Source organism: Pygocentrus nattereri, chromosome 4 (genome assembly GCF_015220715.1).
Source record: "Pygocentrus nattereri isolate fPygNat1 chromosome 4, fPygNat1.pri, whole genome shotgun sequence".
NCBI classification, from domain to species: domain Eukaryota; kingdom Metazoa; phylum Chordata; class Actinopteri; order Characiformes; family Serrasalmidae; genus Pygocentrus; species Pygocentrus nattereri.
Genome location: NC_051214.1, coordinates 3,278,729 through 3,303,946, shown reverse-complemented (window position 1 = coordinate 3,303,946; position 25,218 = coordinate 3,278,729). Strand labels below are relative to the sequence as shown.

General features: G+C 43.3%; 2 protein-coding genes across 31 annotated transcripts in view; one reads left to right on the top strand and one right to left on the bottom strand.

Moving 5' to 3' along the window:
- The window catches only part of LOC108441302 (A-kinase anchor protein 7), a 58,248-nt gene extending 54,802 nt beyond the window's left edge, over positions 1-3,446 (bottom strand). For all 4 annotated transcript variants that reach the window (XM_017720770.2, XM_017720771.2, XM_017720772.2 and 1 more), the window contains exons 1-2: positions 1,311-3,446; positions 111-257 (exon numbers count right to left, since the gene is read on the bottom strand). In XM_017720770.2, the coding sequence (XP_017576259.1) occupies positions 111-257; positions 1,311-1,587 (424 nt within the window). In that variant the 5' untranslated portion in view covers positions 1,588-3,446. The remainder of the gene's footprint in view (positions 1-110; positions 258-1,310) is intronic.
- epb41l2 (erythrocyte membrane protein band 4.1 like 2) overlaps positions 1-25,218 on the top strand; it is a 136,947-nt gene that overhangs the window by 2,611 nt on the left and 109,118 nt on the right. For 24 of the 27 annotated variants that reach the window (XR_005130179.1, XM_037537608.1, XM_037537607.1 and 21 more), the window contains exon 1: positions 14,957-15,107. The exons of 1 other annotated variant lie outside the window; for it this stretch is intronic. The gene's annotated coding sequence lies outside the window, so the exon portion shown is untranslated. Of the gene's footprint in view, positions 1-6,255; positions 6,329-14,956; positions 15,108-23,974; positions 24,101-25,218 lie in introns of those variants that run through there. 2 more of the 27 variants (XM_037537589.1, XM_037537591.1) reach the window with 2 other exon arrangements.

The following is a 25,218-nucleotide window of genomic DNA, read 5'->3' as shown; positions in this document are numbered from 1 at the left end:
TGATCGATTAATGATTTATCTTGAGATAAATACTTAGCTGTTCTATGCGAGTGGACACGGGAGTGTTGAAAGGCATTGCTGCATGGTGATGCATCTGTCTGCTTACTTACAGCCGAGCTCCTTCCATATCTCAGTGTTGGCGAAGGGCAGCTCAGCCAGCAGGTTCTCCGTGGCCTCGGACTCCTTCTCCCTCTGCTTTCGTCCACGCCCCTTTATAGGACCCTTCACCTTTTTCACCTTCTTCTTCTTTTCACTTCCTGCGAACCACAGAACTTTACGTGTGTCTTAAAACAATATTTTTTATTGGGTCTGTTGTTGTTTCGCACAGCGGGGGGTGGGGGGGCGGGGGGAGTCTCACTCCTCCCCCTTTGCCCCGCATTGCTCACTAGCAGCTCAACACAGAGTCACAACATCCATCAATCCACCAATGTTGAGCATCATGATGCATCGTTTTCACACACAAAACTATTTTAGAATTTTAAATCAATAAATCAGCTTCAACATATCAACACATGCTTGGTGGGTTGCACCACCTGACATTTTTGGACTTTTGGAGGCCAAAAAAAAAATAGTAAAATTAATTTGTCCTAAGTCCTAAAAGTTATTTCACATAAAAGAGCCACTGTGGAATAATTGTGTGCAGTAATTTGTCATACACCACATATTTATTACATTATTTTTTGAGAAGATAATCGACACCTAATTGACCCCTAAACTCTTAACTGTAGGCATATTATTATTATTATTCAGTAATTATTATAAATGATTCAGTTAACTACTATAATTTATTCAGTACCTACTATAAATGATTTAGTATCTACAAAAAAATGATTCAGTAACTACTATAATTTATTCAGTAACTACTACAAATGATTTAGTATCTACTAAAAATGATTCAGTAACTACTCTAATTTATTCAGTAACTACTACAAATTATTTAGTATGTGCTAAAAATGATTCAGTAATTACTCTAATTTATTCGGTAACTACCATAAATTATTTAGTACCTACTAAAAATTATTCAGTAAGTCCTATAACATTCAGTAACTACCACAATTTATCCCGTATCTACTAAAATGATTCAGTACCTATTATAAATGATTTAGTATCTATTAAAAATGACTCAGTATGTACTGTAATTTATTCAGCAACTATTATAATTTATTCAGTAAGTACTCTAATTTGTGCTAGCCTGTAAGTTCTGAAAGTTTGTTTTAGTACGTTAATGTGTTTAAATGTGCAGTTACAATGTCATTTTTCTGCGTTTGAGGAAGTGGCGGCACAAACAAGCCACCAGCATATCGCCTCACCAGCTTTGGGTTCTTTTCTGACCGCTGCACCGGACTGTTTTGCCTGTGGCTCCTGCTGACCGCCGGATGTGGTCTTCTCTGGAACTGGCTGCATGGAGATCAGATAGTTCACCTTTCTCTGAGTTATGCAGGACAGCTGACAGCCAGCTGGAGGCAGAGAGATCACTCTGAGTGACAGGAGCTTCTGACTGACCGCTTCTGAACGGGCACTGGCGTTAAACGCTCTCGACAGAGTTTTGTTCAGTGTTCCAATAAACGATATGGGCCGTCTGAACATGTCAAACTGGACGATGGCAGACGGACGAGACCTGTTCAAACGTTTTCAAAGCCTAGTATTTACAGTCTGTTTGCTGAGGGTTTATCAGTAACAGACGAGCATGAAGTCTACAGAGCCAGAGCCCAGCCAAGAGCAAACCGAGGGCAACCCAGTCTGTACACAGCAGAACGGTCAGTGTTTATGCTTGTATCTTTCCTGAAAGGTCAGTAGCTGCTTGTCTATCTTGACTGGACGGTCAGTAGATTACATATCTCAGCTAAAGGGTCAGTAGCTGCTTGTATATCTTGACTGGACGGTCAGTAGATTACATATCTCAGCTAAAGAGGGTCAGTAGCTGCTTGTATATCTTGACTGGACGGTCAGTAGATTACATAGCTCAGCTAAAGGGTCAGTAGCTGCTTGTATATCTTGACTGGATGGTCAGTAGATTACATATCTCAGCTAAAGGGTCAGTAGCTGCTTGTATATCTTGACTGGATGGTCAGTAGATTACATATCTCAGCTAAAGAGGGTCAGTAGCTGCTTGTATATCTTGACTGGGCGGTCAGTAGGTTACATATCTCAGCTAAAGGGTCAGTAGCTGCTTGTATATCTTGACTGGACGGTCAGTAGATTACATATCTCAGCTAAAGGGTCAGTAGCTGCTGGAATATCTTGACTGGACGGTCAGTAGATTACATATCTCAGCTAAAGGGTCAGTAGCTGCTTGTATATCTTGACTGGACGGTCAGTAGATTACATATCTCAGCTAAAGGGTCAGTAGCTGCTTGTATATCTTGACTGGATGGTCAGTAGATTACATATCTCAGCTAAAGGGTCAGTAGCTGCTTGTATATCTTGACTGGATGGTCAGTAGATTACATATCTCAGCTAAAGAGGGTCAGTAGCTGCTTGTATATCTTGACTGGATGGTCAGTAGATTACATATCTCAACTAAAGGGTCAGCAGCTGCTTGTATATCTTGACTGGACGGTCAGTAGTTTACATATCTCAGCTAAAGGGTCAGTAGCTGCTTGTATATCTTGACTGGACGGTCAGTAGATTACATATCTCAGCTAAAGGGTCAGTAGCTGCTTGTATATCTTGACTGGACGGTCAGTAGATTACATATCTCAGCTAAAGGGTCAGCAGCTGCTTGTATATCTTGACTGGACGGTCAGTAGATTACATATCTCAGCTAAAGGGTCAGTAGCTGCTTGTATATCTTGACTGGACGGTCAGTAGGTTACATATCTCAGCTAAAGGGTCAGTAGCTGCTTGTATATCTTGACTGGACGGTCAGTAGATTACATATCTCAGCTAAAGGGTCAGTAGCTGCTTGTATATCTTGACTGGACGGTCAGTAGATTACATATCTCAGCTAAAGGGTCAGTAGCTGCTTGTATATCTTGACTGGACGGTCAGTAGATTACATATCTCAGCTAAAGGGTCAGTAGCTGCTTGTATATCTTGACTGGACGGTCAGTAGGTTACATATCTCAGATAAAGGGTCAGTAGCTGCTTGTATATCTTGACTGGACGGTCAGCAGCTGAAGTATCTCAGGTACAGAGTCCGCTTATGGCCATATCGTGGCTGGACGGTCAAATGTCTTGGCTGAAGGGTCAGCAGCGGTCAGCTGTCTCAGGTCAGTCTCTCCTCTGACTCTGACTCTGACTCCTCAGGCTGTTGCTCCGCTTGACTCGGACACTCCGAGTAGTTCAGGTTCTTCTGTAGGTTTGCTGACTCTCCTATCCCGCCGTCAGGACTGAAACGATCGCTAATATTAATGATAATATCGCTAATATTAATGATAATATCGCTAATATCGGTCTCTCCGCTTTGATTTCCTCACCGCGTGGCGCCGCACGTCTACCGTGTAAACAACTACGGAGCGTCGGAGGGGACACAATGTGCATTCGCGTTTCTCTAACACGAGTCAGACGATGGCGCTGGAGGACAGATCTGATTGGTCAGCGCACTCACAGCTTACTTTACTTTACTTTACTTTACTTTACTTTACTGCATCTTACTTTACTTTACTTTACTTTACTGCATCTTACTTTACTTTACTTTACTTTACTTTACTTTACTTTACTGCATCTTACTTTACTTTACTTTACTGCATCTTACTTTACTTTACTTTACTTTACTTTACTTTACTGCATCTTACTTTACTTTACTTTACTGTATTGTATCTTACTTTACTTTACTTTACTTTACTTTACTGCATCTTTCTTTACTTTACTTTACTTTACTGCATCTTACTTTACTTTACTTTACTTTACTGCATCTTACTTTACTTTACTTTACTTTACTTTACTTTACTGCATCTTACTTTACTTTACTTTACTTACTGTCTGTATATGGCTGAAGAATAATAAAAATTATTTTAATATTATTTTACTAACTTTAATAGTCATGCTGGTTTCTATCAACAACAACAACAAAAGTAATAATAAAAATAATAATTATTATTATTAACATTATTATTAATATTATTATTATTATTTCATTGTTTTGTTTTAGTTTGTAGCTGTCAATAGTTTTTTATTATTATAATTTTTGTTTCTGTCGTTTTGTCATTGTTTCTTTTTTTGCTGTTGTTTGCTGTTGACATATTATTGTTGTTGTTGATTATGTTATTTCTTGTTATTTGCTGTTGATAATTCACCATTATTACTATTATTATTATTATTATTATTATGGTGTGTAGTGAAATATATTATTGGTTGAAATAACCAATGATAATCAATAATCAGAACACATTTTACAGACGGGGCAATACGATATGATATGATATATGATATGATACGATACGATACGATACGATACGATACGATATGATATGATACGATACGATACGATACGATACGATACGATATGATATGATATGATACGATATGATATGATACGATACAATATGATGCGATATGATATGATATGATATGATACGATACGATACGATACGATACGATACGATACGATACGATACGATATGATATGATATGATACGATATGATATGATACGATACAATATGATGCGATATGATATGATATGATATGATATGATACGATACGATACGATACGATACGATATGATACGATACGATACGATACGATACGATACGATACGATATGATATGATATGATACGATATGATATGATACGATACAATATGATGCGATATGATATGATATGATATGATACGATACGATACGATACGATACGATACGATACGATACGATATGATATGATATGATACGATATGATATGATACGATACAATATGATGCGATATGATATGATATGATATGATACGATACGATACGATACGATACGATACGATACGATACGATATGATATGATACGATATGATATGATACGATACAATATGATGCGATATGATATGATATGATATGATATGATATGATATGATATGATATGATATGATACAATGTGACAATGAGGAATGTTAACTAACATAGTAAACACGTTTATTTTGATACCAGGATGGCTTTCAGTTTTATATACTGCAACACAAAAGACCAAAAGACAACACATTAGACCTCAGAGCTCCTGTGTGGGAGTAACTGACCTTCCCTGACTCTGATAGAGATGCGGAGCGGAATATTAATGAAGCCCTGTCGGTCAATGAAATAAATAAACAACAAAACCTGTTATTTACTTATAGGAAAACTACATCACACATGTAAACATCACTGACAGTGCTGCGTTGGGAAAAAAGCCAAAGGCCGCACATTGCGTTCCCTTTTTGTGATGACAGCAATCAAACCACCTACGGGACCGAAAGAGTTTGACAAAGAAAATCACTAAACTAATAATGATGAGCAGAAAATATATACTGAACTGAAACTTACCCAGAAGCCTCAGCAGCTAAATCTAACATCAGCTGTTTGAGGGTCAGCGAGTCCCTCTTCACCTTCATTCCAGCTTCCGTTCTTCTCAGGAGCCTCACTTCCAGCTCCTCAAAGAACCTGCAGACACGCCTCCAGAGCTCAGTCTGAGAAGCTGGTTCATTTTCTGAACTAATCAAACCTGTTCAGCGGTGCTGAGGTCTGGACTCTGGGGCGGTCAGTCCATTCAGCTTCTTTCTTTGATGTGTCCGTCTCCTTTTCTCAGTGAGGTTCTTCTTGATCAGCTACACGTCCTTTCAGACCCACAGCGCTGACTGGTCTTCTCACAGTGGAAGGATGGACAGAAACACCTGTGGATGTTTTCAGATCTGAAGCAGCTTGATCTTCTCCTCTCTCTCAGAGATCAAAGCTTTCAGGGCTGTTTATCTGATGAGGGCAGTTTTGGTGTCTACCTGCTCTTGTGGTGGTTCTTAGGAGAAAACTCAAAACACTCCACCACCCAAACAGTACCTGCTTTGTGAGGGTCCTACTAACTACAGAGTGCAGCTACACAGTAAGTGGAGCTGATAAAGTGGACAGTGAGCGTAGAAACCAGGAGGGGGTCAGAATTTTAGGGACACGCAGTCACACAGTCTCAGGTTCGAGTCTGCCTCCGAGGCCGTGTTGGGAGGAGGCCGCTGAGTCTGCCTCCGAGGCCGCTGTGTGAACGAGGCTGGTATTGTTTACCGAGTCAGGCTCGTTTATCCTCGGCCGCTCTTTCCCTTCACGCCTGCTTTTGTGGTGTGTAACGCTACACCTGCTGATTGGGTTGCAGGTGGACGAGGAGAGTCCGGTCTGGGTGAACAGGTGAGGCGGAGAACAGGTGCAGGAGCTCACACTACTCACAGGTAAGAGCAACACAGGCCGGCTTCAAGTGGAACTTTGGCGGAAGCAAATGAATGTGCAGTTTCCCACTTTAGGCCAAATGTAATCAGTCCGCCCAGGTGTGTTTGGTGCCTGGAGTTTGGTTCTTTAGCAGCTACGAGGCTAATGTAGCTCAAACGTAATGGAACCTTATAGCCCACCAATTAGCATGATGCTAACTGCATGGCTAGGCTGTCACACACTGGCCTCAGACCATGGGAACGGGTTCAGTATCTCTAATAGACTCGACTCTGCGGTTTCTCTCACTGGATGACCAAAGACGGGTCAGTGAGTAGCTAACAAGCTATCTAGAACCCAGTGCTTTCGTCTACACTCTTAAAGATGGTTCATTAGTAAAGACAGGGATATATAGAGCCATGAACACTCTGTGGTTCTTTGCATGGTGAAGTGGTTCTTCAGATTACAAGGAATACGTTGTATATGGTTCTTTGTTGCACCAAAAAGGGTTCTTCTGTTGTTTATGAGGTCTAGCTTGCGGCGGTTTTTGGTGCTATACGGAACCATTTTTTTAAAAAAGTTGTACACTCTTAAAATATCGTTGTTGAAGGGTTCTTTAGTAGATAAAATGGTTCTATGTAGAACCTTGAACACTCCCAGAACCATCTGCATGATTAAGTGGTTCTTTGCATCAGGAAAGGGTTCTTCAGATTGATGGAGATTGTGCTATAGATAGTTCTATATAGAACCTTTTTGAAGAAGGTTCTTCTCTTACAAGCATGACATAGTAACAATAGAAGGTTCCTTTTTGGTGCTTTATAGAACCCTTTTAAAAAGGCTCTGTGCAAATCTATTTACACTATTAAAATGATGGTTCTTCAAGAGTTCTTTAGTAAAGAAAATATTTCTATATCGAACCATGAACACTGAAGGAACCATGTGCATGATTAAAGGGTTCTTTGCATCAAGAAAGGGTTCTTCAGATTGATGGAGAATACACTGCAGATGGTTCTATACAGAACCTTTTTGAAGAGGTTTCTTCTACTGTTACCAGCATGACATAGTAACAATAGAAGGTTCCCTTTTGAGTGCTTTATAGAACCCTTTTCAAAAATGTTCTGTGTAGAACCATTTACACCATTAAAAATTATGCTTCTTTAAGTGTTCTTTAGTAAAGACAATGGTTCTATATAGAACCATGAACACTCATAGAACCTTTTTGAAAGGGTTCTTCTCATATTATGATAACAAGCTTATAACAAAGCAGAACCCTTTTAGCTGCTATATGGAACCCTTTTGCAAAAAGTGTATAAAACCATGTACAACACATTCTCCACGAATCTGAAGAACCATTTCATCATGTAAAGAATCATTTAATCAGGCTAATGGTTCTTTGAGTGTTCATGGTTCTAAAGAACTTTTGTCTTTATATAAGAACCACTTTATTGGAAACCAAGTAGTGTATCTTTACAGTGGTGGTGATAAGAACCAGGGGTAGGTGTTTCCAATAAAGTGGCCAGTGAGAGGAGGTAGAAGGTTAGTGTTTCTAATAAAGTGGCCAGTGAGAGGAGGTAGAAGGTTAGTGTTTCTAATAAAGTGGCCAGTGAGAGGAGGTAGATGTTTAGTGTTTCTAATAAAGTGGCCAGTGAGAGGAGGTAGGTTAGTGTTTCTAATAAAGTGGCCAGTGAGAGGAGGTAGATGTTTAGTGTTTCTAATAAAGTGGCCAGTGAGAGGAGGTAGATGTTTAGTGTTTCTAATAAAGTGGCCAGTGAGAGGAGGTAGATGTTTAGTGTTTCTAATAAAGTGGCCAGTGAGAGGAGGTAGGTTAGTGTTTCTAATAAAGTGGCCAGTGAGAGGAGGTAGATGTTTAGTGTTTCTAATAAAGTGGCCAGTGAGAGGAGGTAGATGTTTAGTGTTTCTAATAAAGTGGCCAGTGAGAGGAGGTAGAAGGTTAGTGTTTCTAATAAAGTGGCCAGTGAGAGGAGGTAGATGTTTAGTGTTTCTAATAAAGTGGCCAGTGAGAGGAGGTAGATGTTTAGTGTTTCTAATAAAGTGGCCAGTGAGAGGAGGTAGATGTTTAGTGTTTCTAATAAAGTGGCCAGTGAGAGGAGGTAGATGTTTAGTGTTTCTAATAAAGTGGCCAGTGAGAGGAGGTAGGTTAGTGTTTCTAATAAAGTGGCCAGTGAGTGAAAGTAGAAGATGGTCATTTCCAATAAAGTGTCCAGTGACTAGAAGTAGAAGGAGCACGTTTCCAATAAAGTGGCCAGTGAGTGGAAGTAGAAGGTGGGCGTTTCCAATAAAGTGTCCAGTGAGTGGAAGTAGAAGGGAGGGGTTTCTAATAAAGTGGCCGCTTTTAAGAGCGTGTTATGCTAGTAAGATTAAAAATGAACAAAATAACAGAGAAAATTGAGGCCTTGAGTTGCTTTAAGGCTGCCAGCTGTTGGCGTTGTTGGCATGTTGAGGAGTCTTGAACACCTTTGTCCGCTTTAAGTGTGTGTGTGAGCAGGTTTGGTGTCCAGTGACAGGCGGTGCTGTGCTGAAAGGCCCTGCTTGATATAATCCAGAGGAAATACAGCAGAAGCGCATTAGTGCTCAGTAATTACATGGTTGTGGTTGCTGGGTTGTGTTTCTGTCTGTTCTCTGTGCTTTTAGCAAATATTTAAAGAACGACACCGTTGTAACGTGAGTCACGACAAACATGGGAAGCTGATAAGATCTGCAGGCTGCAGTTATCTCAGCGTTTCAACAGCAACAAAAAGACCAGCGTGATCAGGATCAGGTTTAACCGAGTGCCTGTTTAATGTGCAGGAATCATACCTACTGCCTATTAACACAGTTCCTGAGAAACATGCTAGATGATCCCTAAGATCCTCCCAAACTGGTTCCAGACAATAAACAGGCGTCTGGCCTCTGCAGGGAATGTTCTCGCTAAACACCTTCTTTAAAACTGACAAACTGCCACATCTTGAAGGGCAAATCCACCAATTTGTAAAAAATCCCTGCATAATTCAGGGGTTGAAATGTAAACAAAGTCTTTCCGAGTGATTTGATGTGAAATGATCTGTTCAAGAGAAGCTCACACACTCAGATTTCTTTGCAGTGGTGGTGATAGGAACCAGGGGTAGATGTTTCCAATAAAGCGGCCGGTGAGTGGAAGTAGAAAGTAGGTGTTTCTAATAAAGCGGCCAGTGACTAGAAGTAGAAGGAACATGTTTCTAATAAAGTGGCTAGTCAGAGGAAGCACAAGGTGGGTGTTTCTAATAAAGTGGCCATTGAGTGGAAGCACAAGGTGGGTGTTTCTAATAAAGTGGCCAGTGAGTGGAAGCACAAGGTGGGTGTTTCTAATAAAGTGGCCAGTGAGTGGAAGCACAAGGTGGGTGTTTCTAATAAAGTGGCCAGTGAGTGGAAGCTCAAGGTGGGTGTTTCTAATAAAGTGGCCAGTGAGAGGAAGTAGAAGGCAGGTGTTTCTATTAAAAAGGCCAGTGAGAGGAAGTAGAAGGGACATGTTTCCAATAAAGTGGCCAGTGAGTAGAGGTAAAAGGTTGGCCGTTTCCAGTAAAGCGGCCAGTGAGAGGAGGTAGAAGGCAGGCGTTTCCAATAAAGTGGCCAGTGAGAGGAATCGGAAGGTAGGCGTTTCCAATAAAGTGGCCAGCGAGTGGAAGTAGAAGGCGGGTGTTTCTAATAAAATGGCCAGTGAGAGGAGTTGGAAGGTTGATCTTTCCAGTAAAACAGCCCAAGATCTCTGAGTTCATGGGTTTTGGACCAGGTTCTTGTTTTCGGCCCAGGTTCTGCTTTAGCATCAGGAACCTTAAAGAGAACGCGTCCTTCTTTATCCCTGGCCTCGTTACTCAGTTGTTGACCTAAGACTTCGGAAGCTACAGGGAATTGTTCAACTGCTACTGTGAAATTTTTATTTTAAGGAATTAAAGAGTGTACCTACACGCAGGACTTTCGGCTTTAAGAGGTTAATCCTCCTTGGCCTTTCACCTCGGCCAGTGTCCAGAACCGCTATTTATAACCCTAAAGAATTAGCCCTGTTTAGCTGCATCCCGCAGCCGCAGCACCGCTGAACCAGGTGATGTTGTGTAAGATAGCAGGCCGAGCAGCTCCTCTCAGCGTCCCTCCCTCTCCCGGTTGGTTTGGTTTCGGGGGCCAGATGGTGGATCTGGATAAGTCGTTTCGGCCCTAATCCTTTTTTCCCAAATCTGGACAGTCGTGCGGCGATGCGGCGCGCAGCAGAGGCCGAGGGACGGAATTTTAGCCCAAACTGTAGATCATAAACAGATATCGCTAATCAGTTTGCATCCCGCTCTTCGGAATCTCCCTCAGCGGCGCGGCTGATTGGAGGTCATCTGTGGTCACTGAGGTGAGGTAGGCCTGCTTTCTGGTGTCTTTTTTCTGGTTTACTTGCTCTTGAAACAGATGTGCTAACGTCTGTTTAATAACCGGCCTGAAATCCCGTCAGGTGGGGCTCCTTAACGGGCCGGATCAGAACCCCAGGACCGCCAAGTTGATGTAAAACGCTGCTTTATTAGTCTATTGGGGCGAATTTCTACCTGGCCTCACCTGTTTGCATGTGTTTCTCTCTGCTTGTAACCCCGTATTTTGGACTGGACCGTGTGACCCATGTGGACCATGTGGACCATGTGGACTACGACCCCTTTTGGCTTCGTCTTCCACCGGACGCTGGCGTGTCTCCTGGTGAGTTGAGAGCTGCGCCGAATCACACATGAGCGTACAGTAACATACAGAACTCACCACAGCTCAGCACTCCACCCAGCACTGTGGCTTTAACCCCTTTAACCCGGGGGGTCCACACTTCAGCAGCTCACTCTCACAACTACACAGCTTACACACTCACTGCTTAGTATGCATAATTCATCATTTATAAATAAGTATATCATTTATAGTAGATACTGAATAATTTATAGTAATTACTGAGTAATTCATAGCGGATATTGAATCATTTATAGTAATAACTGAGTAATTCATAGTGGATATTGAATCATTTATAGTAATAACTGAGTAATTCATAGTAGATATTGAATCATTTATAGTAATAACCGAGTAATTCATAATAGATATTGAATCATTTATAGTAATAACTGAGTAATTCATAGTAGATATTGAATCATTTATAGTAATAACTGAGTAATTCATAGTAGCTATTGAATCATTTATAGTAATAACTGAGTAATTCATAGCGGATATTGAATCATTTATAGTAATAACTGAGTAATTCATAGTAGATATTGAATCATTTATAGTAATAACTGAGTAATTTATAGCAGATATTGAATCATTTATAGTAATAACCGAGTAATTCATAATAGATATTGAATCATTTATTGTAATTACTGAGTAATTCATAGTAGATATTGAATCATTTATTGTAATTACTGAGTAATTCATAGTAGATATTGAATCATTTATAGTAATAACTGAGTAATTCATAGTAGCTATTGAATCATTTATAGTAATAACTGAGTAATTCATAGCGGATATTGAATCATTTATAGTAATAACTGAGTAATTCATAGTAGATATTGAATCATTTATTGTAATTACTGAGTAATTCATAGTAGATATTGAATCATTTATTGTAATTACTGAGTATTTTACAGTAGTTACTTTTCTCTTCATTATGAAACATAAACAAAACATCATAAGAATTTTGTTGTCGGCTGACAAATAAGCCAGAATATTCTCATCATAGATTATTATCAATTCCAACATTCTGAAATTGATGTATTGATACTTTGCTGTGCTCCTATTGGCTGACGGTGTTTGGTCCGTTTTAATGAGCAGCTTCTGTCCAAATAGAAGCTCTTCATTTGTATCTGCTCCACCTGCAGACGCTGTTTACTCCTCCTAACTCCAGTCTGACTGACTCAGTCGAACAAGGGTGGCGGCAGGAACGCTCGGTTCCTATCACCACCACTCAGTTTGGTCTGTCTGGGTGACTCTGCAGAATGTTCTGGAGGGCGGACACTTTCGTGTCTAAGCGTAAGGTGAGATGATAAAGGATAAAGGCCTCAAACGAGGGGCTGTGATGGACAGATGGAAAGAAGTGCAAAGCCAGAGCACCAATCAGGGCCCAGCGGTCACTTTGTTTAGAGCTGGTTTTGACCTGTTGGTCATACCGACCCAGTGCAGCACGCGGTTCAACGTCAGCGCAGCAGCGTAAAACTTTGGGAGAGTCTGTTCAACATAAATGATGAACTAACCTAACTTTGTGTAAATAGAGCTCAATATAGAAATATGTCCACATATGCAGTCGAGACTGACGCGGCTTTTTTCTGAATTTCTACAAACACCGTTTCATTTTATAGTAAATGAGTTTGGGCTGGTTTATGTTTATGAACAGACGCCTACAGATCAACATAGTAAAGGAGCTCATCTGTGATCCTGAGTTTAAAGCCAGTTTTTATTCAACTTAAACTTGGAACTAAGTTGTAAATAAATCTGGAACTGAAACTTTGCTTGTGTGTAAAAAGTGATTTCAGAGCCACTCGGTTCTCCCTGATGGAAACTGTTTACCTTCAGTGTTTTGTGCTTCTGATCATTTTAATAGACGTCAGCGTCACTAATTAATGACGTTCTATTAAAAGACTGGTTTACCAAGAGAGACGCTGGAGGACTTTCACCTGAAATGAGTTCATGAAGCCAGTCTGGTTATAAAAATGATAACAGGACATCAGAGCCAGAATTACTCTTTTAGTACTTTTACTTTATACTTAAGTACATTTGAAGGGAAATACTTTAGTACTTTTACTCAAGTGGAGGTCTAAAGGGAGGAACTTCTACTTTTACTGGAGGAATATTTTACCTTGGGGGTCTCCACTTTAACTCCAGTACATGGTTTGTGTACTTCAGCCCCCCACTGGTAAACAGACTGGACAGTGCAGCACTCATTCTGGACATGAGGTCGTAAAACCAGAGTAAAGCAGTGAAAACACAGTGTAGCTGCAATGTTCTAGATAGTGCAAGTAGAGCATCAAAAGAGTTGTGTGTGTGTGGAGTATGTGTGTGAGGGGGGGCGGGGGTTAGCTCAGTCCACTCAGGTGGTCACTTTAACAGATGGGTGGGTACTGGAGTTATAGTAAGGCCAAACCTGCGTGCATATGAGACGGACAAGCCCCTGAATTAATTTAAATGTGTCCATTTGTTTTACAGTAAGAAAAACTACTATTATTAATTATCATTTACTTACTATTAATACTATTTGATCAAAGCAGACTGAAGTGACCGGTGTTTTGGCTTGCCGTGGCCAATAATATTATTGATTAATAAAACATATAATAATTATATGTTAAAAAATAAATAATTTTAATGGTAACGTGTCATTTACTGTGTAAACAAAAGCGCCCTCCAGGGTTTAATAGTGTTCATTTAAGGTAAAAATGTCCATTCTGACAAATGTCATCAAGCTTGTTATAAATCAGGACAGCGTGGGACTAAAGAAAGGATTATTGACTCCTCTTTAAAGGGGAATTCCACCAGTTTTTCAAAATTTCTGCATAATTCTGCATTTGAGGTGTAAACAGAGAGATTCAGAGGGTTTGGTGTAAGATGGTTCAGACGTCTTTACAGTGGTGGTGATGGGAACCAGGCGTCGCCATGACTACAACACAGATACAGGCACTTTATTTACCATCCAGAACCACCAGAGAACCTACACAAGTCTTCTGGGTTTATACGGATTATTAATACAATTAAAATAGTGGCAAATCTTCAGAAAACAGTTTTCTTTGGGGGCTATTTTGCTTTATAACACACTACATGTACCCCTCCACCATGCGTGGGCTTTAAAGGACGTGCAAACTTTACTCAAAATGACTGTAAATCAACGTCTAAGACATCAGGCCGTATGTTCATATCAATTTCTTATAATAATTTCCTTCAGGAAGCTTTTAGAAGTGGACGACTGGTTCCTATCACCACCACTGACAACGGCTCTGAATGACTTTTATGACTTAATTATGCTAAAATCTTTACAAATTTGGCTGATCTTCCTCTTTAAGGTATGGCATATGTGTCTTAATTTGTTTATATGGAATATCAATAGTGCTAAAAAAGTGGGAAATCTTCAGAAAACAGTTTTCTTTCTTTTATTTTGCTTTAGAACACCCAACACCATGAATGGACTTTAAAGGATGAAATTTAGGCCAAAATCTTCTCAAAATCTACTAAAAAAAACAGTTTTCTGTCAGGGAGCATTTAGAGGTGGACGTTTGGTTCCTATCACCACCACTATGATTCATGCTGAAATTTTGAAAAGTTGGTGGGCTTCCCCTTTAATGCATAGAACGTGTGTCTCTTTCTAGTTTGGGTTAAAAAAATTGCAATGATTATTATTATTATTATTTATCTTAACAATTTTAAGATACATTCCTTTCCAAGGTTTTTATTATTAATCGACTCCAAAAAAGAGCAGTGGTTGTGGGTTGACCCACTAGTGGGCGCTGTTTCACTTCCAATCACCGTCCACGTTTCACTATTTAACAGCTTCAGCTTTTTGGAGGCCACCAATGGAATAGGAGCTAGACGCAACTGGCAGCAGAACTGGCCAATCAGATTTGGAATCGTCAGCCTGAGCAGGCGCGCCAGCCAATCAGAGCGCGGGGGCGGGCTTTTGTCCCAGGCGGAGCTATTAGGCGTGTGGAAGTGTGTGAGTGTTTGCGTATCACTACGTTGGCTTCTCTCCCAGAAACATTTCTGGAGCTGGGAATTTTCAAATTTGGGAACGTTTCGGGATTTCTTCAAGCGACGCTTTCACTGAATCCTCCGGCAAAAAAGCAGCAGGTAGGGAGCGGTGGTGCTCGGCTGAAATCGGCTTCTTATTCGCCTGCTTGTTTTTCGGATTTCCCCGTTCCACCTTAAATGGTGCAGTAGCTGCGTTCTGTTGCTGTGGCGCCAGAATGGAACTGCTGCACCATTTAAGGTGGAACGGAAAAATTCGAAAAAACGACCTGGCGGTCAGAGATTTTTTCTCATGAATTATCGCACATGAGTGGCTCAGATTTTCTGAATGGTCATGTTTGACGCGTGGACGTGATTTGTCTGCGTGATACAGCAGAAAACCGATTTCCACAGCGGTTTTGGGGTGTTTTATTTGCAGGTAGTGATGGTTTTTGGTTGAAAGGGTCATAAACAGAAGTGCTATCCGTATGTTGGAGCGGATGAAGGTGAAACCTCAGGCAATATTGTGTGTAATAAACACAGCATAATGGTGATAAATGTCATATCAGTCCAGCAATGTAACCTGAGCCACTTCTGTCATGTATTTATTATGGTTTTAATGCCTAATCTGGGCTAATAGAGCTTAGTGTGGCTCAGTAAGCCAAAGGGGAATACCACCTGTTTTTCAAAATTGCTCATAATTCAGTGTTTGTAAACAGGGAGGGTTTGGTGTGAATTGGTTCAGATGTCTTTACAGTGGTGGTGATGGGAACCAGGCGTCGCCATGACTACAGCACAGATGTAGGTGTTTTTGTTTACTATCCAGAATCAACAGTGTGCCTGCAGGCATCTTCTGAGGTTTATGGTTGGTTGGTGTAGTGGGTAACACCTCTGTCTTCTACTCTGTAGACTGGGGTTCTATGCCCCGCCTGGGTAAGCTCCCTACACTACACCAATAAGAGTCCTTGGGCAAGACTCCCAACACCACCTTCCTGTGTAAAACGATCAAATTGTAAGTCGCTCTGGATAAGAGCGTCAGCCAAATGCCATAAATGTAAATGTAAAAGGTTTGATGGATGGAAAAATAGTGGAAAATCTGAACAATTCAGTTTTCATAGGGGACTATTTTGCCGTCATGTATCCCTCTCCGCCAAGCGCAGGTTCGAAAATAGGTTTGAGGCCAGAGCCTTGTCACAAAAATAGCATTAAAATAGCTGCAGATCTGAAAACGAGTGTTTTCTGTGGGGACTATTTTTCCCTCACAGTGCCCTACATGTATCCCTCCACCAAGAACGGACCTTAAATAAAACTACCGTAAAACGGACGTCTCAGTCGTCAGGCAGTGGATTCGTTTCGGTTAATTGCTCTGTGAGGGAGCTTTTAGGGCTGGACGTCTGGTTCCCATCACCGCCACTGTGAGCAGCTCTGACTGTAAGTTTGTCTAGAGCAGAGCGTTTACATCTTAACCACTTATTTAGGCGTGAAATTCAAAATATCGGTGGAGCTCCCCTTGAGATGAGCAGCTTGGGTTGCGTTTACAGCAAAAGCGGCTCAGCCGTTCAGCTGATTTTAACCATGTTGTTCAGACCTGATGTTAGAAGTGGTTTGAATTGTCCTTCATGAGGCTAAAGTGGGACCAAGCTGGATGATCTGTTGAGCAGAGTCAACAGGAGTGGCCTGGCTGTGTTCACTCATTCGGTCATTCATTCATTCATTCATTCATTCATTCGTTCATTCATTCATCAGATGTCTGCTGGTCAGCCAGACTGGGTTATATGAGTCCAGCGCTTTCAGATGAGCTCCTTCGGCGTTCCTCTGCAGAAGATGACACTGCGAATCACATCAGGGTCCAGATTTAGGCCAACCCCACCAGCGCTCGGCCGCGTTATCGCCACGCTGGTGTCTATCTTGCTGCATCACCTGCTGGCCTGATTAGATGTTTACGTCCGGTTGTTTGTTTATATGATTGTTTATTTATCCACTGACCATAGACATCGTCTGTCTGTCTCTCTGATACCTCGTTAGCCCCCTTTTCCCCTGTTCTTCAGGGGTCCTTTAGCCCTGTGTTTCGTATTGGTTTACAGACAAAAAACAGTCATAAATTATTTTCTGCGTCACAGGTTTTCCATCCTCTCTTTATCCTTTAGAGTTACACAGACTTTTCTGTTGCTCTGCCTATGTGGCTCGTATATGTAAATGAGCTCTGTTCTGATTGGCTGCGTTGGAGGTTTTGGCAAAAGCGGCACATGTGGCGGGCGGACGCTGGAGCGCACTAAGGCATTATAACTGAATGGCCGGGGCTAAGGTGCTGTAGAGTGAGCAGTTGTGTCTCTGTAAATGAGTTGTTGCTTTGTGACATCACAAAAACAGGGAACTCAGCTGTAACGCTTTGAAGCGAGCGGCGCTCACGTAATGCGTCAGACTCTTGTTCCATGTTTGCTGAGATATTTCACATTTTCTCCGTTGTGTTTTCGTCCCTGTGCTCGGCTTATTATGCACTTACTGTGCCTTTAAGATGGAAATATAGCAGCATTGACCCTTTAATGAGACGCTGGTGAGCCTGTGTGTTGACAGATGAGGGAAAAACAATCGACCGGCTTGATTTTCACAAACGCTTTGCATCTGTTTATGGAGTGGGTCATTAGTGTCTGAGCTTTCTGAGATATCAGCACCGCAGGGCCACCCAGTCAGCCGGCCAGTCAGCCGGCCAGTCAGCCGGCCAGTCAGCCGGCCAGTCAGCCAGTGACGGTGTGTCTTATGTGTGAGGGTTCTCTCTCTCTCTCTCTCTCTCTCTCTCTCTCTCTCTCTCTCTCTCTCTCTCTCTCTCTCTCTCTCTCTCTCTCTCTCTCTCTCTCTCTCTGCTCTGTTTTTTTTATGCTAAAAGCCGTTCCCCATTAGCAGATACAAACACACCCCGGTGGGGGGGGGGGAGCATCGCAGTGGGATAGGGTGTGTGTGTGTGTATCTGTGCGAGTGTGTATCTGTGCACGAGTGTGTGTGTATCTGTGTGCGTGTGTGCGTGTGTATCTGTGTGCGTGTGTATCTGTGTGCGTGTGTATCTGTGTGCGTGTGTATCTGTGTGCGTGTGTGTGTGTATCTGTGTGCGTGTGTGTGTGTATCTGTGTATCTGTGTGCGTGTGTATCTGTGTGCGTGTGTATCTGTGTGCGTGTGTATCTGTGTGCGTGTGTATCTGTGTGCGTGTGTATCTGTGTGCGTGTGCGTGTGTATCTGTGTGCGTGTGTATCTGTGTGTGTGCGTGTGTATCTGTGTGTGTGCGTGTGTGTATCTGTGTGCGAGTGCGTGTGTGTATCTGTGTGCGAGTGCGTGTGTGTATCTGTGTGCGTGTGTGTATCTGTGTGCGTGTGTGTATCTGTGTGCGAGTGTGTATCTGTGTGCGAGTGTGTATCTGTGTGCGAGTGTGTATCTGTGTGCGAGTGTGTGTATCTGTGTGCGAGTGTGTGTATCTGTGTGCGAGTGTGTATCTGTGTGCGAGTGTGTATCTGTGTGTGTGTGTGTGTGTGTGTGTGTGTGTGTGTGTGTATCTGTGTGCGTGTGTATCTGTGTGCGTGTGTATCTGTGTGCGTGTGTATCTGTGTGCGAGTGCGTGTGTGTATCTGTGTGCGAGTGTATCTGTGTGCGAGTGCGTGTGTGTATCTGTGTGCGAGTGCGTGTGTGTATCTGTGTGCGTGTGTGTATCTGTGTGCGTGTGTGTATCTGTGTGCGAGTGTGTATCTGTGTGCGAGTGTGTATCTGTGTGCGAGTGTGTGTGTATCTGTGTGCGAGTGTGTATCTGTGTGTGTGTGTGTGTGTGTGTGTGTGTGTGTGTATCTGTGTGCGTGTGTGTACACATGGAAGGATTCGGTGGTTCTGCGGTTCTGCGGATCTCTTTGGTCCTGTGTGATGCGTTAAGGTGGACAATATGACAGAAAGGCGTGACCGCGATGGTTGAAGAGAGTTTCGCTGACCACGTGACCGCGATGGTTGAAGAGAGTTTCGCTGACCGCGTGACCGCGATACGTTACGATGTGAAACTGTAGATCCAGATCTAAACAAAAGTTAAACCGTCGTCACGGCGTTTTCTTTATAGAAGTTTCTATTAAACCGTCTTGGTGTTTGTTTGTGATCTGTCGACGTGATGGCGCAGTGGACTGACGCCCACCGTCGGCTTGTTACTGTGCGGTCACTGCACTGAACTGCGGCGTTGTTGTTTATGATCCGTGCAGTTGATCTAGAAGTGAATGGGCTCGTAAAAACCTGCTGCCGCGGACTTTATCCCATCCGAGCGCGGCGGACCCTCGGCAGCCCCACCTGCTGACCGCCTGTTTGCGCCCGGTGATTTGTATCGCCTGTGTGCGCTTCTCTGCAGCCGTGTGAGGTCATGCTCGCTGATGTCAGCGGTGAAGAATGCTGTGTGGATGTTTATTTGCACGCCCAGATGATCCGTGTGTTTGGGTGTCATCGGGCCGGTGGCCAGGTCTTGACCTCGGGGGGCCGTGCTGGCTGCACTTACTCAGCTTTAAAGCTTACAGCTCCATTAGAGCTGGGTTTAATGCGAGAACATTAAAGGGCCCATATGCTACTTTTTATTCTATATCACTTGACCAGTGGTCACAGGACGCTGCCCACAGGACGCTGCCCACAGGACGCTGCTGGCTGGATACTTTTGGTTCTCAGTCCAGGAGCGACACTGAGGTGTTTAAAAACTCCAGCAGCACTGCTGCGTCTGATCCACTCAGACCAGCGCAACGCACTAGTGTTACTGCAGTGCTGAGAATGATGGGATGGGATTGAGCCAGAGGCCTGACGTGGCCCACAGGCCTTGTGTTTGACCGATGGGCTGTAAATAATCCCCTCAATAGAGGAACAATAGGCCTGTATCTGATTACGTCCTCGGGCGGAACGCTTCAGCAGGTTCTGCGCATTGTTTGTGTCGTAAAGGAAGTTCATGTGTTCGGCATGGCGGGAGCAGAACCTGGTCCGATCTTTGAAAGACGGCGGTGGGACGGACGTCCAGCTTACGCGCCTCGGAACCGACGTCCTCCTCTCGGCCTTCGTTGATGAGGACACGCGGAGGACGAGTCTGACGTCACTGTAGAGCAGTTTAATTGGGTTTGCATGCTTAAAGGGTTCTTTACACGGTGAAATGGTTCTTCAGATTGATGGAGACTGTGTTGTATATGGTTCTATATAAAACCCTTTTGAACATGGTTCTATGTAGCACCCAAAAGTGTCCTTCTATTGCAAGAAGCTTGGCATTGCACTCATAGCAGAACCCTTTAGTTCTGTACGAAACCAATTTTCAAAGGGTTTCATACGTAACCATACCACTTCGCCATGCAGAGAACCACTTCGCCAAGCAGAGAACCACTTCGCCAAGCAGAGAACCACTTCGCCATGCAGAGAACCATTTCAGCAATATCACACAGGCTGTTTCTTTAAGACTGATTATATGTAAATGAGCTCTGTTCTGATTGGCTGCCCTGTGTTGTGCTGTGTTGTGAGGTTCTATGTACCAGAAGCCGTCATCGTTCATTGGACTTTTTGTCCATTATTATTAAACAGGTAGGTTCTTTAAGGCCCATTATATGTAAATGCAAAGAACCGTGTAAGCACGTAAACGGCTCTTCGTTCATGGTTCTATGTAAAAGCGCCGTCTTCACTAAAGAACGCTCGAAGAACCATCTTTTCAAGAGTGCTGCTCGTCTTGCTCTGACTGGACCCGCGTGATGCCGCCCTGTTGTCGTGGCAACGTCTGCACTAAGTGGTTCTCCACGTATGCGTGTAATTGTGGTTCTACTAAGTGTGGATGTGAACCGAGATTTTCGTCAGGTTGTTGAGTAGAGTGGGAGTAATCCGTGATCGGGGGGAGCTCGGTCGGATTGGAGGGCATCTGAGTCCCTCCAATGTGGTGAGGTCCAGGTCTCCGGCGAGGCTCTGGAGGGATGGAGGCTTGTTTTCTCTCTGCTGTCTCTCCTGTGGGCTTTGCTGCTCACTATCCAGCGTCACAGCTGAGCCGTTTTCCGCGGTCTGCCGGCTGCTGTGGTTTCCGGTCCTGGATTTTGGGCCGTCCTGCTCTTTACGCGTAGCCGACAGGCGTTCTAGCTCTCTGACAGGGAGGTTTAGTGACCGTGACGGTAACGAGATTCACATCACTCACTTCTCACAGCAGAGAAATTTCATTTTGCTCGAAAGAAACTTTGGAGAACATTTCATTGGAAAAGTCTCATGAGATCAACTGTGGAGAGATTTGCAAAATTTCACAAGTTCAGCTTTGGAGAGATTTGCAAAATTTCACCAGTTCAGCTTTTGGAGACATTTGCAAAATTTCACAAGTTCAGCTTTGGAGACATTTGCAAAATTTCACAAGTTCAGCTTTTGGAGACATTTGCAAAATTTCACAAGTTCAACTTTAAATAAACTTTTGATCGAGAAATCTTACGTGTCATGAATTCAACTTTGCAGAAATTTGATGGCAAAATAATCTTATGAGCTCAACTTTGGAGAAATTTCATTGGAAGTTTTCACGAGTCCAACTTTGGTTGCAAAATTTCACAAGCCGATAAGACTCTCGAACTCTTGCAAAATTGGGAATATTGAATATAGAAAATTGAATATTGGAGATTGAATATTGGGAATTGTATATTGATAATATGGAATATTAAGAATAGAGTATTGGGAATATTGAATATCAGGAATTGAGAGTGAGTGTCGTGGTATCACCCCTTGGTATCAGCTTGATTGATTAAGTCAGGAAGAGCTCATATCCCAGGACTGGGATTAAGAGCCGCTGTCGTGCAGCAGGGAGATCAGCGTAAACCTGTATATTTTTCCTTTTTTGAGGTTTTTAGCGTAATTTTCCGGGAGCATGTGTTTGATTTTACATAATCCAGCAGACTGTCACTCTGTCGGCGTCTGCGTGCGACACGGCAGCTTTCAATTTCTCCAAAAGAGGAGGGAAAAGCGGGAATAAGGAGCCGTCAGCTCTGGTGAGGATTAAAGCCTTACGGCGTGAATGCGGCGGACGCTGTGTGGGAGCCGGACGAGGGAGAGGGCTGCTCTGCTAATGGAGCTGCTCGCTGAGACGCCCATTGCTTAACCATTCGGAAGGGCTGTGGGAACGCCGGGATCCCTCATTCCGACACAGAGGATCGGGGTCACGCGCACAGCTGACGGACACCCGGTTCCATCCCTCAGACGCTGCTGGACTGACGTTCTCAGTACTGTTCCCTCACTGTCCGGCTCTGTTCCTGCCTAAAGCTCCACACACTTACTGAGGTTCTTTAAGGGTTCTTTAGTACAGGCAGTGTTTCTGCTTCTGTTTAGCACCATGAGGTCTGTGTAGAACCCATTTGCATGGATGGTTCTTTGCATAGTGAAATGGTTCTTCAGATTGATGGAGAATGTGTGTGGTTCTGTATAGGACCATAGGAGCTCTTCTATAGGAGAACCGTTTTTGGTGCCACATTGTACCATTTTCAGAGAGGTTCTACGCAGAACCATGTACGACGCATTCTCCGTCAGAACAACCACTTCACTATGCAAAGAACCGTTTAAGGTGGTTTGGTAAAGACAGTGGTTCTGTATAGAACCGTGAATGCTGAAATGGTTGTTGAAGGATGTCCTGCATGTGGTTCCATGTAGCACCAAAAACGGTTCTGCTGTTGTTACAGGCTTGACGTTGTAACAATCAAAGAACCTTTCTTGGTGCGAAATTGAACCATTTCTAAAAAGGCTCCATACAGAACCATCTACAACACATTCTCCCATTGTGGAGGAACCATTTCACCATGCAAAGAACCTTACAAGACTTTTTATTAAACACAAAGGTTCTGTGTAGAACACGGAACACCCAGACCACCATTAGCATGATTAAAGGGTTCTTTGCACGGTGAAATGGTTCTTCAGATTGATGGAGACTGTGTTGTATATGGTTCTATATAGAACCTTTTTGAAAATGGTTCCGCGTGGCACCACAACGGGTTCTGTTGTTGCAGTCTTGCTGGTATTGTTACGATGTCATCCTTTTTGGTGCTATATAGAACCAAATACAGCACGTTCTCCACCAGTCTGAAGAGCCATTTAGCAAGTCATGGTTCTAAATAGAACTGTTGCCTTTACTAAGGAACCCTTGAAGAACCATGTTTAAATGTGCTCTTATGCTGTGTAACGCATGTCTGTGGTTTTATGTGCTTGGTTATTATTCAACTGGCTGTTTGTTTAGGACTGATTATATGTAAATGAGCTCTGTTCTGATTGGCTGTGCTGGACGAGTCTGCGTGATGCAACGCTTGAAGATTTACTGTCTTATTCGCACCTTTAAAGCCACCTTTTCTTCCTTTTTTTCTTCCTTTTTTCCTTTCTTTCTTTCTCAGTTTTTGTTCTCTCTCTCTCTCTCTCTCTCTTTTTTTTTATTTCTTCCGCATGTTTTCTCTCTCGCTCTCATCTGCCACTTGTTTTCCCCCCATCTTTCTTTCTGCCTCTTCTGTCTCTCTCTTCCCCCTCTCTCATTCTTTCTTTCTTTCTTTCTTTCTTTCTTTCTTTCTTTCTCTTCTCGTTCTTTCTTTCTTTCTCTTCTCGTTCTTTCTTTCTTCCTCTCTTGTTCTTGCTCATTCTTTTTTTCTTCTCTTTCTCTCTCGTTCTTTCTTCCTTGTTCTCTTTCTTTCACATTCATTCTTTCTTTCTTGTTCTTTCTTACTCATTCTCTTTCTCTCTCATTCTTTCTTTTTATCTTTCTTCCTTCTCTCTCTCTCTCTCTCTCTCTCTCTCTCTCTCTCTCTCTCTCTCTCTCTCTCTCATGCTGTTGGCAGAGCTGAAGTCTCTGATTGACGTTTATGGCTAATTCAATGTTCTGTTGCTGATGGAGTTTGAAAGAGAAGGAGAAAGGAGGAGGAGGAGGAGGAGGAGGAGGAGGAGGCAGTGTTAGAGGGCGCGTGTTCCCTTTGAAAGTATTTACAGAGAAGAGCGAGAGACTGATGGTGGGAGAGGAAAAGAGAACAAAAAGGGAAAAGGCTGGAGTTCTGGCTTCGTCCCAGACGTAGTTAAAAACAGCTTATCTGCTGGAGTCCGAAGCAGCGGCCGAGCGTTCCCGTCGGATCAGCTGCGCGGCTGGAGAAAGGCAGGTAGTGTGATTGGCTGGGCGGTGACCGGCGGGCAGTGGCCTCCTCCGGAGCGCAGCTTAGTTTTTCTTGTAAATGGCTGGACTGGAGGAGTAATCTCTCTGTGCAGCTCTGATTTCCTCCTCTCTGGATCTGCTAGTGCTGCCCCTCCAATTAGCCCGACTCGGGGGGCGCCGCGCTCGGGATTTGGTTACGCAACGGAGCTGCACGGTGTGGATGGACGGCAGACACGGAGCGCCGGCCAGCTCCCCTGAGATCCATCAGCTGCCCCTTTATGAATCGATCTTCACAGGTTGCTGTGCTTGTGGCATCGTTAGTGTGATAACGGAATAGAGCGGCCACTTTATTAGAAACCCCTCCACTAGTCTCCGCTGTAGACTAGTTTGTGTTAGACGTCCTCTGGAGCCTCATCAGTGGTCAGTTTCTGATCAGACAGTGTCACTTGTCTGCGTATTTGATCAGTGGCCAGGGGGTAGAAGCATGAGGTGTTTCTAATAAAGTGGCCAGTGAGTGGAAGCTCAAGGTGGGTGTTTCTAATAAAGTGGCCAGTGAGTGGAAGCACAAGGTGGGTGTTTCTAATAAAGTGGCCAGTGAGTGGAAGCACAAGGTGGGTGTTTCTAATAAAGTGGCCAGTGAGAGGAAGCACAAGGTGGGCGTTTCTAATATAGTGGCCAGCGAGTGGAAGCACAAGGTGGGCGTTTCTAATAAAGTGGCCAGTGAGTTGAAGCACAAGGTGGGCGTTTCTAATAAAGTGGCCAGTGAGAGGAAGCACAAGGTGGGCGTTTCTAATAAAGTGGCCAGTGAGAGGAAGCTCAAGGTGGGCGTTTCTAATAAAGTGGCCAGGTAGTGGTGTTGTGTTGCCCTGACTTGAGAGCCGAGCGGCTGCTGTATGGTTGGTTCTGCTTCAGGCTGGTCTTTGCAGTGCAGGCGTTGGGACATATTGGAATGCGATGCCGTTGACCTGTGGGACGCACAGGCTGGGAAAACATGAGGACCGAACGGCTTGAATGGACAGAGAATGTGGCATCGTTTGCATTCCATCTTCCCTCAGCGTCAGGAAACTGTGAAAAAGAGACCGGCTGGTTTCCTCCTCGGGCCTAAAACCACGCCAGAAATC